At 42.1% G+C, this 17,590-nt stretch overlaps 2 protein-coding genes and 2 pseudogenes across 2 annotated transcripts in view; 1 reads left to right on the top strand and 3 right to left on the bottom strand.

Moving 5' to 3' along the window:
- Positions 1 to 410: 410 nt before the first annotated feature.
- On the bottom strand, positions 411 to 3,528 carry LOC144929253 (olfactory receptor 6F1-like; annotated as a pseudogene).
- The window catches only part of LOC144929110 (von Willebrand factor A domain-containing protein 5A-like), a 181,279-nt gene continuing 164,995 nt past the window's right edge, over positions 1,307 to 17,590 (bottom strand). The window contains exon 3 of the mRNA XM_078848893.1: positions 1,307 to 1,395. The gene's annotated coding sequence lies outside the window, so the exon portion shown is untranslated. The remainder of the gene's footprint in view (positions 1,396 to 17,590) is intronic.
- On the top strand, positions 7,778 to 10,583 carry LOC144929252 (olfactory receptor 6F1-like; annotated as a pseudogene).
- On the bottom strand, positions 13,966 to 14,919 carry LOC144929455 (olfactory receptor 14A16-like). Its single transcript, XM_078848889.1, has one exon. The coding sequence runs from the start codon at positions 14,917 to 14,919 to the stop codon at positions 13,966 to 13,968; it is 954 nt and encodes a 317-aa protein (XP_078705015.1).

The following is a 17,590-nucleotide window of genomic DNA, read 5'->3' as shown; positions in this document are numbered from 1 at the left end:
TGCCAAGCCTGTTGATATCTCTATCCTCTCCCCAGGCCTTAATAGAAATAAATAATTGGCACATGTGCAATTTGTTTCATTTTAAATTAAATACAAAGTAAGAGGATAATAATGCATAAGGGCTGGATTTTGAAAGGTATTTAGGTGCTTAATGGGGTTTTAAAAAGTATCTAGGCCCTTAAAACTCATAGAAAATCCCATTAGGCACCTAAATACATTTAACAATCTGGCTGTAAATGTTCAAGGATGTGAGACACTAAGGACCAGATTGTTAAAGGTATTTAGTCACCTAACTCACACTGATTTCCATTGGAGTTGGGCAGCTAATTATCTTTAGACTTCTGGCCTTCAGGGATTGTTGTTGTTTTTTCAGTACCCTATCAACTTTGGTATATCTTCCATGTGCAGACTCATTTTTCTTTCACCACATTTTCTGTGACAGCCAATGACCTCCAGCACATTTTGAAAAACATCGCTTCCCTGAATACATGTCTCAGGGCTTCTTTTACCTCTGGGTTCCTCAGTGTGTAGATGAAAGGGTTCAACAGGGGTGTGACAATAGTATTCAAGACTGTGACTATTTTGGTCAATTCCAATGAGTTCTGCATGGAAGGGTTGACATGTAGGAAAATGGTCGAACCGTACCAGATAATCACAACTGTGAGATGGGAAGAGCAAATTAAAAAGGCCCTTCTCCATTCCTTATCTGATGGGATTGTCAGTACAGTGGAAATGATGTAAATGTAGGAGAGCAGGGTTATGACACAGGAGCCCAGGATGAAGATGAAGGAGATGATAAAGGCCACCGGATCAATAAGGTAGGTATCTGTGCAGGAAAGAACTATCCACGGTGCTATGTCCCCAAAAAAGTGATGGATGACACTAGGGCACAGAAGGACAACCTGGTGATCAGAAATGCTGGGACAGAAATAGCCAGGAAACCACACAACCAAGAGCCAACAGCCAGCTGAGCAGTCAAGGTGCTGTTCAGGATGGAGCTGTAGAGCAAAGGATAGCATATAGCCAAATAGCAGTCGTAGGCCATGACAGCCAAGAGAAAATCTCTGTGCATCCTAGGGAGAAAACAAAATACATTCGTAGGACACAGCTGACGAAGAAGATGGATTTGCTTTGGGACACAAGGTTGGCAAGCGTCTTTGGGATACAAGCTGTGGTCTGCCATACCTCCGGGAAGGAGAAATTGCAGAGAAGGAAGTACATTGGGGTGCGAAGGTGATGGCTGGTTGCCACTAGGACTATGATCGCCACATTTCCTGTGACAAGGAAGAGCACAAAGAGCGAGATCTGCAAATATTAGGTCCCAGGGAATCCCAGGAGAATAAATTCCTTCACACTGGTGTGATAGCCCTTTTCCAGTGCGGTCAGCTGTTTTACCTGCCAAAACAAATGAAGACATGAAATTAAACTGATTAAACACAACCGTGGCTCTGTGGGTTACAGATGATTTTGATGCACAGGAAGAGCAGATTATTAAAAGAGGCAGGAAATAATGGTTTAAGGCTGAAAATATCCTATTGCTATTACATTTCTGGAGCCTTCCTGCTCACAGGGTGAATTTAAGCTTGTCCTAAATTTTCCTGTGGAAACTTTTTTTCCAGTGGAAAGTGGCTTTTTTTTGGACCAAAAAGAAACTTTCAGGATAGAAATTCCATTTTCAGGTGTTCCTTGAAAAACACAATTTTTAGTTTTTGTCAATGAAACATGTTTTTTCCACGGTCAGCATCCAAAGCCCAAGATTGATTTTATTTTAATTGATATTTTTGTTGTTTTAAATTGAAAATTTTCAAATACAAAGTTGTTTTCTGGGTGTGTGTGGGGGGCAAGGGTTGTCCTTTTGACAAAACCCTGAAAAATTTCAACAGAAAAAACATATTTCCTGTAAATTCTTCAGGATTCAGGAGCCAAATCATTTTCAAATGAGACCTATGGGTGTTAGGCATTCAGCACAATCTGTGATTCCTTTAGAAGTGAACAAAACCCCATCGTCTCTTTTGAAAATCCCTGCTAAATAGGGTGAGCTTTTCAAAAGTTCTCAGTATAGGCCTATTTCTACTCCCGAGGAAGGAAGTCAATAGGATTTTTGTCATTGAGTCAATGGGAGCAGACTTAGGTCAATACTGAACACGTGAGATTTGTACCTGTCAATTTCCTTCCTACAATGCAAGAGGACCTTTAATTCTTTTTATGCAGAAAGTCTCAGGTTCTAAGCCTGCTGAAGTCCCAGGTTGGAGTGGGGATGTTATACAAAGTTGCAGTTCAGAGGACAGCTACTCAATTTTGGAGCATAAATAACCATTTACATCTATAAACCAGCATTCATTTTGGGTGGTTGAAAATGAGTCAGTTGCAACCTCCTTTGACCAATTGAGACTGAGGTGTGCAAGGCCATGCAATGTGCCAATTACAGCAAAGCTCAGGGCCAGAGAGGACCAAAGAACAAAAGGAAGCAATTTTCCTAAAAAAAAAAAAAAAAAAATAAATCAGAAAATGCATCCCTTTTTTATCAGAATTTTAAATACTGATGAAGAATTTCATCAAAACTGTGAATTTCAAACATTTTTGACCAGCTGTGCCAGGAGTCTGCACTTCTTCTCCCCGTTTAGTCATTCGAACATACTTCTCGACCAGAACCGTGAATAGAACCCAGGAGCCCTGATTCTCAGCCCCTGCTCTGCTCCAACCACGATCCTAACTCCCCTCAAAGAATGGGAATAGAACCCAAGTGTACTGATTCCTGGTCCTTTGATACAACAGCTATTCTACGCATCCCTAATAGAGCTCAGCACAGAATCCAGGTATCCTCACTCCCACACAACAGACCGCAAGCCCCACAAATACAGCAAAACTGTAATATGCCGAGTTTCTAAAACACCTTCAGAAAAAAATACCAGGTTCCTAGTGCTGGCCAAAAGTTTCCTTCACAGATGGATTAATGCTGAGGTCTCAAATTTGAGGCATTCAGAATTAGAAGCCACTTTTGAAAAAGTTGTCCCTACCTTGAAATCTATCAATGACTTTTACAGTGAATGTTCTGAATTTTTGTTTGATTGCTTGTTTTGGGTGTTCTGATTTTTCATTTTTCATAACCTAAATTGAGTCCCCCTCCCTATTTGGATTTGAATTTGCAAAGGATCCGAAAGGAGTTATGAAATGTAATGGAGTTGGGTGCCTAACTCCCCAATACACCTTTGAAAATCCCAGCCTTAAATATTTTGTATCAAAGTCTAATCAACACGGGCAATCAACAATTATATTTTCTCCCTCTTCAGTATAAGCCATTTATTTTGTTATGAATAACATCCTATGAATAACATCTAATGCCCTGATTCTGCAAACAGTTAATACATAAATAAACTTGCATATATAGACATATATAAAATAAAAATGCCTAAATTTACTCACATGAATGATTCCTTTGAAGTCAAGGGTTCCACTCACATGAGTAAAGTGAGGAAAATAAGTAAAATTTGTAAACATTTTTAAACAATGGAACTTACTGCAACTCATCATTCAGCAAATCTTCTCACTGGGCAAACCTTCAGCTGGTGTGAATTATCAATAGACAGGGCTGATGAGAGCGGGAAGGGTGTGGAACAATTGTACTGAGGTCCTGAGCTCAGTGCCCCCGCAAAACTATCTAACTATAGGGTGAAAGGGGAGGGGGAAAACATAATTTACCGGGCCTCCAAATTTCTCTCAGCAGACCTCTCAATGGAGCTACGATTATTTAGACCAACTGAGGATCTGGCTCTTTGTATTCAGTCTCCACTGATGGAAAGAGCTGAACCTAGCAAAATTTCTGGAACAGTTAAAACACCTGATTGACAAAATCTACTTGCCTGCCCTTTATCACGATGAAAATGATGAAAACAGCCGTGATATTCTATTTTCTCCATAAAAAGAAGGACTCATCTCAGCTGAATGGTAGAGTTAATCTTTTCAAGACTTTCCTTGTACCAACGAGACCTTATTGGCTTGCAGGGAACTGTATGCCTTTCACAGTAAATTATGTTAAAAATATGGAATTCCTTTAAAAAAATACCTCGTTTGTCAGTGAACTGTAAGCACTCAGAACCAAGTTGGACACTAAGATGACGATTGATTAGATAGATAGGATAGGATTAAAGTTCAAAATGATCTGGACAAACTGGAGAAATGGTCTGAAGTAAATAGGATTAAATTCCATGAAGACAAATGCAAAGTACTTCACTTAGGAAGAAACAATCAGTTGCACATATACACAATGGGAAATGACTGCCCAGGGAGGAGTACTGTGGAAAGGGATCTTGGGGCCATAGTGGGTCACAAGCTAAACATGAGTCAGTAGTGTAACACTGTTTCAAAACAAAGAGCAAATATCATTCTGGGATGTATTAACAGGAGTGTTGTAAGCAAGACACAAGAAGTAATTCTTCTGCTCTATTCTGCGCTGATTAGGCCTCAGCTGGCGTATTGTGTCCAGTTCTGGGCACCACATTTCAGGAAAGATGTGGACAAATTGGAGAAAGTCCAGAGAAGAACAACAAAAATGATGAAAGGTCTAGAAAACATGACCTATGAGGGAAGACTGGGGGGGAGGGGGAGAGGGAAAGGGCTTGTTTAGTCTGGAGACAAGAAGACTGAGGGGGGACGTGATAACAGTTTTCAAGTACATGAAAGGTTGTTACAAGGAGGAGGGAGGTAAATTGTTCTCATTAACCTGTGAAGATAGAACAAGAAGTAACAGGCTTAAATTGCAACAAGGGCAGTTTAGGTTGGACATTAGGAAAAACTTCTGAATTGTCAGGGTAGTAAAGCACTGGAATAAATTGTCTAGGGAAGTTGTGGAATCTCTATCTTTGGAGATTTTTAAGAGCAGGTTAGACAAACACTGTCAGGGATGGTCTAGATAATACCCTTTTAACAAAGTTAAAATAATTTTCTAACCTCAGATCAAGTTCGGTGGTTGCTTCAGATATTGATGTCTAAGGGAATTGCTTGTGTGACTTGTGGTTAGCCAGTGGGGTAAAAGCAAAGTCTTCTCTGTCTGGCTGGTTTGCTTTGCCCTGGTGTGCACAGAAACCCCAGCCTTGGGCTGTAACTGCCCTGCTTGAAGCTATTTGATCTGAATGGGCACTCTCCGTTGGGTCCCGCCAGAACCAGCATCGTTACACTGATAAGGGACTCAATTAATAAAGAAATAAAGTAATATAATTAATGTCATTTAACATGGGTTTATGGTAAATAGATCCTGTCAAACTAACTTGGTATCATTTTTGATAACATTACAATTGTGATTGATAAAGGCAATAGTGCTGATATAATAGACTTCTCTATGGCATTTGACTTAGTACTGCCTGACATTTTTGGATGTCAGGATGGATTTTTGGTGTGGATTGCACTCTCAGCAAATTTGCGGATGATACTAAACTGGGAGGAGTGGTAGATACGCTGGAGGGGAGGGATAGGATACAGAAGGACCTAGACAAATTGGAGGATTGGGCCAAAAGAAATCTGATGAGGTTCAATAAGGATAAGTGCAGGGTCCTGCACTTAGGATTGAAGAATCCAATGCATCGCTACAGACTAGGGACCGAATGGCTAGGCAGCAGTTCTGCGGAAAAGGACCTAGGGGTGACAGTGGACGAGAAGCTGGATATGAGTCAGCAGTGTGCCCTTGTTGCCAAGAAGGCCAATGGCATTTTGGGATGTATAAGTAGGGGCATAGCGAGCAGATCGAGGGACATGATCGTTCCCCTCTATTCGACATTGGTGAGGCCTCATCTGGAGTACTGTGTCCAGTTTTGGGCCCTGTCATAAATATAAAGGGAAGGGTAAACCCCTTTGAAATCCTTCCTGGCCAGGGGAAAGCTCCTCTCACCTGTAAAGGGTTAAGAAGCTAAAGGTAACCTCGCTGGCACCTGACCAAAATGACCAATGAGGAGACAAGATACTTTCAAAAGCTGGGAGGAGGGAGAGAAACAAAGGGTCTGTGTGTCTGTCTATATGCTGGTCTTTACCGGGGATAGACCAGGAATGGAGTCTTAGAACTTTTAGTAAAAAGAAAAGGAGTACTTGTGGCACCTTCGAGACTAACCAATTTATTTGAGCATGAGCTTTCGTGCTCAAATAAATTGGTTAGTCTCTAAGGTGCCACAAGTACTCCTTTTCTTTTTGCAAATACAGACTAACACGGCTGTTACTCTGAGAACTTTTAGTAAGTAATCTAGCTAGGTATGTGTTAGATTATGATTTCTTTAAATGGCTGAGAAAAGAATTGTGCTGAATAGAATAACTATTTCTGTCTGTGTATCTTTTTTGTAACTTAAGGTTTTGCCTAGAGGGGTTCTCTATGTTTTTGAATCTAATTACCCTGTAAGATATCTACCATCCTGATTTTACAGGGGGGATTTCTTTATTTCTGTTTACTTCTATTTTTATTAAAAGTCTTCTTGTAAGAAACTGAATGTTTTTTCATTGTTCTCAGATCCAAGGGTTTGGGTCTGTGGTCACCTATGCAAATTGGTGAGGCTTTTTATCCAACATTTCCCAGGAAAGGGGGGGTGCAAGTGTTGGGAGGATTGTTCATTGTTCTTAAGATCCAAGGGTCTGGGTCTGTAGTCACCTAGGCAAATTGGTGAGGCTTTTTACCAAACCTTGTCCAGGAAGTGGGGTGCAAGGTTTTGGGAAGTATTTTGGGGGGAAGGATGCGTCCAAACAGCTCTTCCCCAGTAACCAGTATTAGTTTGGTGGTGGTAGCGGCCAGTCCAAGGACAACGGGTGGAATATTTTGTACCTTGGGGAAGTTTTGACCTAAGCTGGTAAAGATAAGCTTAGGAGGTTTTTCATGCAGGTCCCCACATCTGTACCCTAGAGTTCAGAGTGGGGGAGGAACCTTGACAGGCCCCACACTACAAGAAGGATGTGGATAAATTGGAGAGAGTCCAGCGAAGGGCAACAAAAATGATTAGGGGTCTAGAACACATGACTTATGAGGAGAGGCTGAGGGAGCCTGCAGAAGAGAAGAATGAGGGGGGATTTGATAGCTGCTTTCAACTACCTGAAAGGGGGTTCCAAAGAGGATGGCTCTAGACTGTTCTCAATGGTAGCAGATGCCAGAACAAGGAGTAATGGTCTCAAGTTGCAGTGGGGGAGGTTTAGGTTGGATATTAGGAAAAACTTTTTCACTAGGAGGGTGGCGAAACACTGGAATGCGTTACCTAGGGAGGTGGTGGAATCCCCTTCCTTAGAAGTTTTTAAGGTCAGGTTTGACAAAGCCCTGGCTGGGATGATTTAACTGGGAATTGGTCCTGCTTCGAGCAGGGGGTTGGACTAGATGACCTTCTGGGGTCCCTTCCAACCCTGATATTCTATGGTTCTATGATTCTATGATTTTGACTAAACCACTAGAAGGATACAAAAATAACATGGCACACAATACATGGACTAAAAGCTGGCTCACGGTTAGGTCTCAAAATGTAATTGTTAAAGGGAATTGTCTTGGAACAGGTATGTTTCCAGTGGGGTCCAAGAGGGTTCTGTTCATATCCTAACTCTATTTAACATTTTTTAATGATATGGAAGATGACAAAAACTCATCACTGATAAAGTTTGCAAATGACACAAAAATGAGGAAGTAGTTAATAATGAAGAGGACAGGGTTACAGAGGGATCTGGATCGCTTGGTAAGCTGGGCGCAAGCAAACAATGTGATTTTACTATGGCTAAATGTGAATGTCTACATCTAGGAACAAAGCATGTAGGACATACTTGCAGGATGGGGAACTCTATTGTGGGTAACAGTGATTCTGAAAAAGATTTGGCGGGTCATGGTGGATAATCAGCTGAACATGAGCTCCCAGTGTGATGCTGTGCCAAAAGGACTAATGCAACTCTTGGATGCATAAACAGGAAAAAGACTACGTCCAGTTCTCGTGTCAACAGTTCAAAAAGGATGTTGATCAATTGGAGAGGGTTCAGAGAAGAGCCATGAGAATGATTAAAAGTTTAGGAAGCACGCCTTATAGTGACAGACCCAAGGAGCTCAATCTATTTAGCTTAACAAAAAGAAGGTTAATAAATTCCTTCATGGTCTCTTCAGTCTAGCACAGAAAGGGATAACACAATACAATGGCTAGAACTTTAAGCTAGGCAAAATCAGACTGGAAATATGGCGTACAGTGAGAGTAATTAACTTTTGGAGCAATTTACTAACGGTCACAGTGGATTCTCCATCACTGAGAATTTTTCAATCAAGATTGGATGTTTTTTCTAAAAGATCTGCTCTATAAATTATTTTGGAGAAGGTCTATGTCCTGTGTTATACAGAAGGTCAGACTAGATGATCACAATGGTCCCTTCTGGCTTTGGAATCTATGAATCAATGAAATCAATGACTTTAGGTGCCTTGGTGTTTTTGAAAATCCCTCTACATGCCTAAATACCATTTAAAATCTGGCCCTGGGTGACTTGAGAGCCTACATCCAATTTTCAAAAGAGCTTTAATCTTTCAGAGCCAGATTTTCAAAAGTATGAAGATGTCTAAAGCTTCAGATAGATGCTCAGCGGGATTTTCAAAAACACCTAACCACATTAGGTGCCTAACCTGCTTAAGCATTTTTGTCAGTCTGCACCGTTGACATCTAAACACTTTTGAAACTCTAGCTCTTAGGCTCCTAAGCAACTTACATGATTTTGTAATGGGATTTAGGCTTCTATATCATTTAAGCACTGTCATAAATATAAAGGGAAGGGTAACCACCTTTCTGCAAACAGTGCTATAAAATCCCTCTTGGACAGAGGCAAAACCTTTTCACCTGTAAAGGGCTAAGAAGTTAAGATAACCTCGCTGGCACCTGACCAAAATGACCAATGAGGAGACAAGATACTTTCAAAGCTGGAGGGGGAGGAACAAAGGGTCTGTCTGTCTGTCTGTGTGATGCTTTTGCTGGGAACAGATCGGGAATACAACTCAGAACTCCTGTAAAAAGTTAGTCAGTACTCTAGCTAGAAATGCGTTAGATTTCCTTTTGTTTAATGGCTGGTAAAATAGACTGTGCTGAATGGAATGTATATTCCTGTTTTTGTGTCTTTTTGTAACTTAAGGTTTTGCCTAGAGGGATGCTCTATGTTTTGAATCTGATTACCCTGTAAGGTATTTACCATCCTGATTTTACAGAGGTGATTCTTTTACCTTTTCTTTCATTAAAATTCTTCTTTTAAGAACCTGATTGCTTTTTCATTGTTCTTAAGTTCCGAGGGTTTGGGTCTGTGTTCACCTGTACAAATTGGTGAGGATTTGATCAAGCCTTTCCCAGGAAAGGGGGTGTAGGGCTTGGGGGGATACTTTGGGGGAAGAAGTCTCCAAGTGGGCTCTTTCCCTGTAGTTTGTGTAACACGCTTGGTGGTGGCAGCATAGGGTTCAAGGACAAGGCAAAGTTTGTACCTTGTGGAATTTTTTTAACCTCAGCAGGTAAGAATAAGCTTAGGGGATCTTTCATGCAGGTCCCCACATCTGTACCCTAGAGTTCAGAGTGGGAAAGGAATCTTGACAGGCACCCTTGAAAATTGTACCTGTGATGTCTAACAATCCATGTAACAAAGCTTCTCCTGAATTATGATCTTTTGTATCTTGACAGATGGAGTCTGTGACTGGAATAGAGAAGGAAATCTACTCCAGGATATAGGAATTTATCCTTCTGGGCTTCCCCCGTAGTCAATATTTGCAGATCTCTCTGTCTGTGGTGTTTACCATGATGTATGTCCTGACAGTTGCAGGAAATGTTGCCATCCTAGTCCTAGTGAGGGCCAGCCATCAACTCCGCACCACCATGTACTTCTTCCTTTGCTACCTCTCCTTGCTGGAGATATGATACACCACAGCCTGTGTTCCCAAGACCATTGCGATTTTCCTGGGGAAAAACAGAACCATCCCCTTTAGTAGCTGCATCCTGTAGATATACTTCATTTTCTCCCTGGGCGGCACAGAATATTTCCTCTTGTCCGCCATGGCCTATGACTGCTATCTGGCTATTTGCTACCCATTGCACTATAGCACCATCATGAACAGCACCTTCTCTGCTCAGCTGGCCCTTGGCTCCTGGGTGTGTAGTTTCCTGGCTATTTCTATCCCAGAATCCCTGAGAATTAGATTGTCCTTCTGTGGCACTAATGTCATTACTCGTTTCTTCTGCAGCATAGATTCCTTCATCATTCTCTCCTGCCCAGACACCTATGTGATTGAGATGGCAGCTTTTATCATCTCGATCATCGTCATCCTGGGATTATGTTCAATAACTCTGGTCTCCTACATTTACACCCTCTCCACCATACTGAGAATCCCATCAGCCCAAGGCCAGCAAAAGGCCTTTTCCACTTGCTCTTCCCCTCTCACTCTTGTGATTATATGGTACAGCTCCACCATCTTCCTGTATGTCAGGCCTTCCAGACAGAATGCCTTGGACATGAACAAGACTGTCAACACTTTGAATACTATTGTAACTCCGCTGTTCAATCTCTTCATTGACAGTCTGAGAAACAAAGAGGTGAAGGAGACTTTATGGAAGGTATTCAGTGGGACATGAAGTTGTTTTTGAATGGCTTAAATGTTACTGGGTCTGATTCTCAGCCTGTGCTCATGTTCCTTTTGGTAGTAACCGTCCTTGTTGTTGTTCTTTTAATCCTGGTTCCAGTTTTACATTTACAACTTTTGTATTTGGGTAAAATGTTCAGAAGTGCCTAAGGGCCAGATTTGCAAAGGAATTTAGGCACCTAAAGATTCAGATAGGCCCCTAAACACCATGAAAGATGTGGTTTCTAGGAGCCTAATTTTTATTGAAAATCTACTGGACATGAGCTCCCAAGGGGCATATTTTCAAAGATATTTTGGTGTCTAAAGATGCAGATAGTTGTTTAGTGGGCTTTTCCAAAGCACTTCAGCAGATGAGGCACCAAGATCCCATTGATTTCAGTGGTAGCTACAAATACTTTTGAAAATCTGTCCCTTAAAATCTCTCGAGAGGTCCCATTGGCATGAATGAACATCTTTCAACTGAATTAAATGGCCTTTCGATCAGGCCCTATGTAGACATTACTTTTAGCAATTCACATTTAGGCCCCCATCCTGAGATCCTTACTCAAGTGCTAAATTATATTATTTTGAGTCGTCCAGTTGACTCTAATGGGACTACTCACACTAGGAAAGAAAGCTTGTGCATAAAGCTTGTGCAGGATCAAGACCTTAGTGACACTGAATCTGCACTCAGAAGTTTGTCCTAAGTTTAAATTTGTAGCAACTCCAGAATTTTCATTATCTGTGATGTATGACTGGTTGGCCAACTCACACGACATTGTGTCTGTTCCTTGGTTCAATAGCTGAAAAATTATTAAACAGCAGACTAAAGAACAACATGCAGGAAATAAAGAATGATGAACAACGATGGTGGATTTTTTTTTTATTAGTGAAGAATTTCAAAAAATCAAATTTATTTCCCTTTTTAAGGGTTCTAAGTTTGGGGGTCCTACATGTTGGTAAATGGAAACAATTCAATCAAGTTTTTTTATAAAGTTTTCCGTTTAAATGTGGTCAAAAAATCACTAAATCAACAGTTCTTTACAAAAATTTTCATTTTTGAAAATGGTCATTTTTCAACAAAAAGGAATTACAAGGGAGAAAGAAGTTCAATTAATGGTGATCAATATGTTTTCACAGAATGTTTTTTATCAAATGAACTTGATTTGACTGTGACATTTCTGATTGTTAAAGGCAATGGTGTTGACGTGATAGACTTGCATTTTTCTAAAGGTTTGATTCAGGGTAACATCACACTATTTAAAAATAACACTACACAAAAATAATAGTAAATTGATTAAAAACTGGCTAACTGTTAGTTCTCAAAACATAACTGTTGATAGGAACTGTTCATTTTAATGGGTGATAGATGCCTAGATGCTTTTGAGAATCCCACTAGGTTCCTAAATACCTTTACATATCTTGCCCTTGATGCCTGACTTATTTGTATTTTTGTATATTTGTATCTAGACCAGTCTTATCATCAGAGTGTAAATAAACTTTAACTTTTACCTTTGTATCCCCCTACCTTTTGGAAAGTGTTTTACTTATTAAGGCTGGGGATTTCAAAGGAGGTAAAGACGTAGGCTGGGTTTAACAAAGGAACCTGAGAGAGTTTTAATAGAATTTTTGCACCTATGTCCCTTTGGCATCTTTGGAAGTCCCAGCCCTAATTGGAGCGGGTTGGAATTTTCATTGTAGAGGAAATTCCAATAGTTTGAAATTGATTTTTATCCCAAATCTGGATGAAAATTTAAAACGTGCTGATACAGACTAACACGGCTACCGCTCTGAAACTTGTATTTAGCTGTGACATTCTGAACACCTTCCCCAGACCCGAAGAAGAGCTCTGTGTAAGCTTGGAAATTTGTCTCTCCCAACAACAGAAATTGGGCCAGTACAGATGTTACTTCACCCATTGCTTGGAAAACCCCATCAAGGAGATGACATACGGGCACGCCCAATAAATGAGAAAACACTGACAACACTGTCTACCCAAACACTCAGCCTCTCCCCAGGCAGAGGAACCAGAATGGAGATGGGGGTGGAGGGGCAGGGGGCCATGGCCCCATCACTTTTAAAAGTGGGAGGGCTATGTTCTCCCACTTTTTACTGGCCTTAAGGGTGAGCGATGGTGGGGAGGGGGCAGAGAGGAGCAAGCGTGGGGAAGGGCCTTCGGGGGAAGAGGCGGCATGAGGGTGGGGCCTCGGGGGAAGAGGCCATATGGGGGTGGGGACTTGGTTCAGGTGTCGGTGGCCCCCCCACTTCTAGGGAGCTTCCAGTGCTCCTGTCCCCAGGCACTCCCACCTCATAAAGAAACAAATCAATCCACCAGTAAAAAAAAAACAAAAAACCCCCTAAAATAAAATTTAAAAAATCTGAGAAAGAAGCAAGAACCAAACAACTGCACTGATACCACAATCATATTTTTTACCCTGAGGGGAAGAACAAAAAAAGGAATGGAGTCTCTGGCTCCTCACGGTCTACTAGGGGCTTTGCTATGGCTCCTGATTTTATGTGGAAGGTGCTCAGATAGCATGGTGATGGGTGACAGTGTGGAATCCTACGATAGATAGATTAGATTAGATTAGATAGAACGAACTCCTGCAAATCCTTCTTACATTGGATTATGGCTGGCACCTGACACAGGGTAGGACTCTGCACTTAAATAGGTCCCCTGTCTCTTTGTCATGTGCTAAAATTAAGACTTCCAGACCCACCAGCCATGCTCCCCCCCTCCCCCCCATCACTTGCAGACTCCCTATACAGCAAAAGACTTGTTCCATGCAGCAGGGCCTGTAGGTGAAAGGCAACAAAAATCAAAGGCCCCAGACTTCAGTCTTGATTTGTCTGAGTGATAGTCCTTCAGCAAAGTAACAGGCACCTTTCTCAGGTAGGAGGAGAGCTGCCATGAACAAAGAGCGATAGACGGCTATTGAGCAAGCCCAGACTTCTGCAGTCACTATGTCAATATTTACCCAGATAGCAAAACACAGAGTTCATGATCTGATGCTGCCATATCCCACTCTGTCACATCAGCAAACAGAAACCTAAAAGCCATCATACCCCAAGCAAAGTTTTGACCCCCAAAAAGGAGAAGAACCAGAGAGTCCATGAAGTCCAATGGGTACTTTCTAATGGCTACTGATTTTATGTGGAAGGTATTTAGATAACATGGTGAGGGGTGGCAGTATAAAAGCATGAGATAGATAGATTTTCATCTTACTTATACTGCTATAAACCTAGAAGAACTCCACTGACTTAGAGGAGTTAGTGTGGATTTACCACTATACATACAGCATTTTGCAAAAAAAAATCACACACCATATTCTTATGGGGACAATAATGTCATCAGTTGATTGTATTTGTAAAAAAAACAGATAAAACCATGTTCATCAGAGAAATGCAGACATTTTATTTTTGTTGAATAACCTCCACCCAGTCAGTTTCCTCAGGGAAGCTTTTATTTCCTTGTTCCTCATGCTGTAGATGATTGGATTCATCACTGGCGGCAGCACGGAATAGAGAACAGCCACCACAAGATCCAGAGCTGACGGAGAGCTGGAGATGGGTTTCATGTGAGCAAAGACAGCAGTGGAAAGAAACATGGAAATTACAATGAGGTGAGGAAGGCATGTGGAGAAGGTTTTATGTCGTCCCTGCTCAGAGGGGATTCTCAATACCGTGGTCAAGATCTGAACATATGTCACAATTATAAAAACAAAGCAACTTAGGGTTAAACACACACCAAATGCAATAAGCCCAACTTCACTGAAGTACGAGTTAGAGCAGGCGAGCTTCAGTAGCTGGGGGATTTCACAGAAGAACTGATCCACCATGTTGCCTCCACAGAAGGTTATCGAAAACGTGTACCCAGTATGCAATGAAGAATAGAGAACTACACTGATCCAGGCACTGGCTGCCATTTGGACACAAGCTCTCCTGTTCATTATAGTCTCATAGTGCAGTGGTTTGCAGATGGCGACATATCGATCGTATGCCATGATGGTGAGTAAGACAAAGTCGGTTTCAGCAAAGAAGATGAAGAAAAAGACTTGGGCGACACATCCAGAATAGGAAATGGATCTGGTGTTCATAAGGGAATTGGCCATAGATTTGGGGATGGTGACAGAGATGGAGCCGAGGTCTAGGATGGACAAACTCATCAGGAAGAAGTACATGGGGGTGTGAAGGTGGTAGTCAAGAGCTATGGCTATGATGATGAGAAGATTTCCTGTCAGGGCTGCCAGGTAAAGCACTAGAAACACAATGAAGTGCAAAATCTGCAGCTCTCGAACATCAGAGAATCCCAGGAGAAGGAACTCGGTCACGGTAGTTTGGTTGGACATTTTCTTTCTTAGTTCATCATGTGATGGCTGTGGAGGGAAGGACAAGAGCAATGGTCAGGGTTATAGCGAGAGAGGGAATGACTCTAATTCCCCTCTCCATGATATCTCATGATGTGAATGTCAAAGGTGCACAGCACTTGTCACTTCCATTGTCTGGAGTAATGAGGGCTCCTCACCGCTCACAACCAGGGCACTACTCTGGTGCGTTATGACAGGAGTGTAAATTGGCATCGCTCCCTTAAAGTCACTGGAGCTGGGTCAGTTTACACCATCTGAGGATCTGGCCCAAGATGAGGATGTGGCTTGATCAAATGCAGGATGAAAGATGGAACAAAGTACAATCCAAATCCAACAATTTGAGCCAAAATTATGCCCCTATTGCTACAGACAGCAGGCTCACAACTTGGCCAACTCAACTAAAATACTAAAATGCCAGCACAGTCTGATTCCCACTTAACTGAGAAATACAACACAGAATCACCCAGCTTCCCGCATGGCAGCTTTTCTGTGATGATTCCACCCCAACATCCCACATACCGCCTGATGCCTACTTACACGTTGATTTATGGCACCAGATCCCAGCTGCACTCCCATTGCTGGGTGATGATGGGCTGGTCGCATCGCTCAGTTGCTGCTGGGTTGTGTGGTTCCCCTCTGTGACTTTATTTCTGTGCTGTGTGAGTCAGGAGACTTCGGTTCTAGTCTTGCCTCTGTCACTTTGTGACCATGGAGCAGTCACCGCTGCCTCTCTTTCCTCCCCTTCCCTTTGTCTGTCTCGTGTACTTTGAATGTGAACTCTTTTGGGGATGGATTGTGTCTTCCTGTGTGCATGTTCTGTGCACATGTTGACAGTATTTTTGTTTAGCAGGCAGCAGTGTGGGACAGAGGCTATGATGGTAGAAGTGGAGATCTGGGTTCTAGTTCCATCAACCTCCTGCCTGTCCTTGGGTAGGATAAAGAGAGACAGCCTTTGTCTGGGAGCTTCGACTCTCAGGGCTTTAGTTTAAAGAGGTTAGTATGTTTAAAACACATTCTCTGGGCGACCAACTTTGCTACGTACTCAGTTTTACCATCCTGCAGCTACCCCTTTGAAACAGACAAACACGTTTGCAATAGAGGGAATAGGGTTGGAAATTATGGTGTTATTGGACAATATTCATGTTCCCCACCCTGGTGAAAAGCTAAGTTTCCAGGTAGGAGTAGTCAGACAATTTCTACTTTATTTCAAAGGAAAATTCAGTTTTCACTTAATATATTTTCATGGAAAGTTTCTGATATCCATAAAAATGAAAACTTTTTTTGATTATGCCTAAAAATTTTGAGGTTCCAACAGTTTTCGGCTGAAACTGTTCGGTTCTCACAACCTCAATGAAAAGTCAATTTTTTCTGGTGGAAAAAAAAATCTGATCATCTCTAGATATCTGCATAATTTGATAGTAAATGTCTTAAAGAGTTCTAATTGCAATTCATATTTCTGATATTAAATTTGCCCCATATATGAATACTCTAACATATTTAATTGTAATAGAAAACTTACTTTGTTGGTCTTTATTCCAATTTGTGATGCATTTGATCCGACTGTGTTAGGAATCATTGGTCATTATCTATCTATCTATCTATCTATCTATCTATCTATCTATCTATCTATCTATCTATCTATCTATCTATCTATCTATCTATTCACCCGCTGCCAGGATTCTTTGGTTCTCTCTCTCTCTCTCTCATGCCCCCATCACTGTAGTATCCACCAGCTGTTGTCACATCCCTTTGCTGGATGTCCTGAGTTGCAGGGGTCTCTCTGCAGTTCCTAGCACAGATGGGCGCTCCCTGCTTCCCTGCTAGGGCAGGCTTGGGTGAAAGGTGATGGACTAAATGGGATCAGGGACTGAAAGACAGTCCCAGCTCTCGAGCTGATCCTGGTTTGTGCCGGCTTCAAACAAGGTCACAGCCCAAGATATCCCTGCTCTGGGGCTAAATAGCTGAATCTGGTCTCCAGGGCTGTGAGCCCAGCTCTGCTCTCACCTCAGGAGCAAACCATCCTGACAACCTGCCCTAGTTGACCCTAACCCCCCAGAGGGGGAACAGCACCTGCCCTGCATCTCACATGATGACAGCATCTCTTGAAGGACCTTTAGCTAAAAACAAGGCAGGGCTGGATCACAAAGGGGGTCCCCACAGGATGGCAAAATAAAACATATATTTGTAGCACAGACATGGGCTCTACAATAGCTAAGAGCCTCTTGGCACCAGAGTCTCAGTTGGCCTGGAATAGCCTGTTCCTTCATTAACTCCACATAGTCACCTCTAGGGGAGCAGAGGTGTTTTTCTCCTGCATTGCACCAGCAGCTCTTGGGATGCAGCCACCAGAGGAACCCACAGCTCAGGCTGCCCTGGCTGCTTGAAGTTCCTCACTAAGAGACAAACACTAAAAACTAAGGACCAGGTCCTGGGCTGGTGTAAGTTGATACACTTCCATTGACTTCAGAGTAGCGTGGGCTATTTATACCACTTGGGGATCTGACTCATTGACTTCCAGGGAGCTACATCCATTTACACCAGCTGGGGATCTGGCCCATGTCGCAGTTTCCAACCCATATCCTTTGCCTGTGAAACTGAACCAAAGAAGAGTCAAACATTTGTAACCAGTCTCCTCTTTCCTAGCTCTTTGTCC

This window comes from Lepidochelys kempii, chromosome 14 (assembly GCF_965140285.1).
Source record: "Lepidochelys kempii isolate rLepKem1 chromosome 14, rLepKem1.hap1, whole genome shotgun sequence".
Classification (NCBI taxonomy): domain Eukaryota; kingdom Metazoa; phylum Chordata; order Testudines; family Cheloniidae; genus Lepidochelys; species Lepidochelys kempii.
This window is presented reverse-complemented; position numbering and strand designations above follow the sequence as displayed.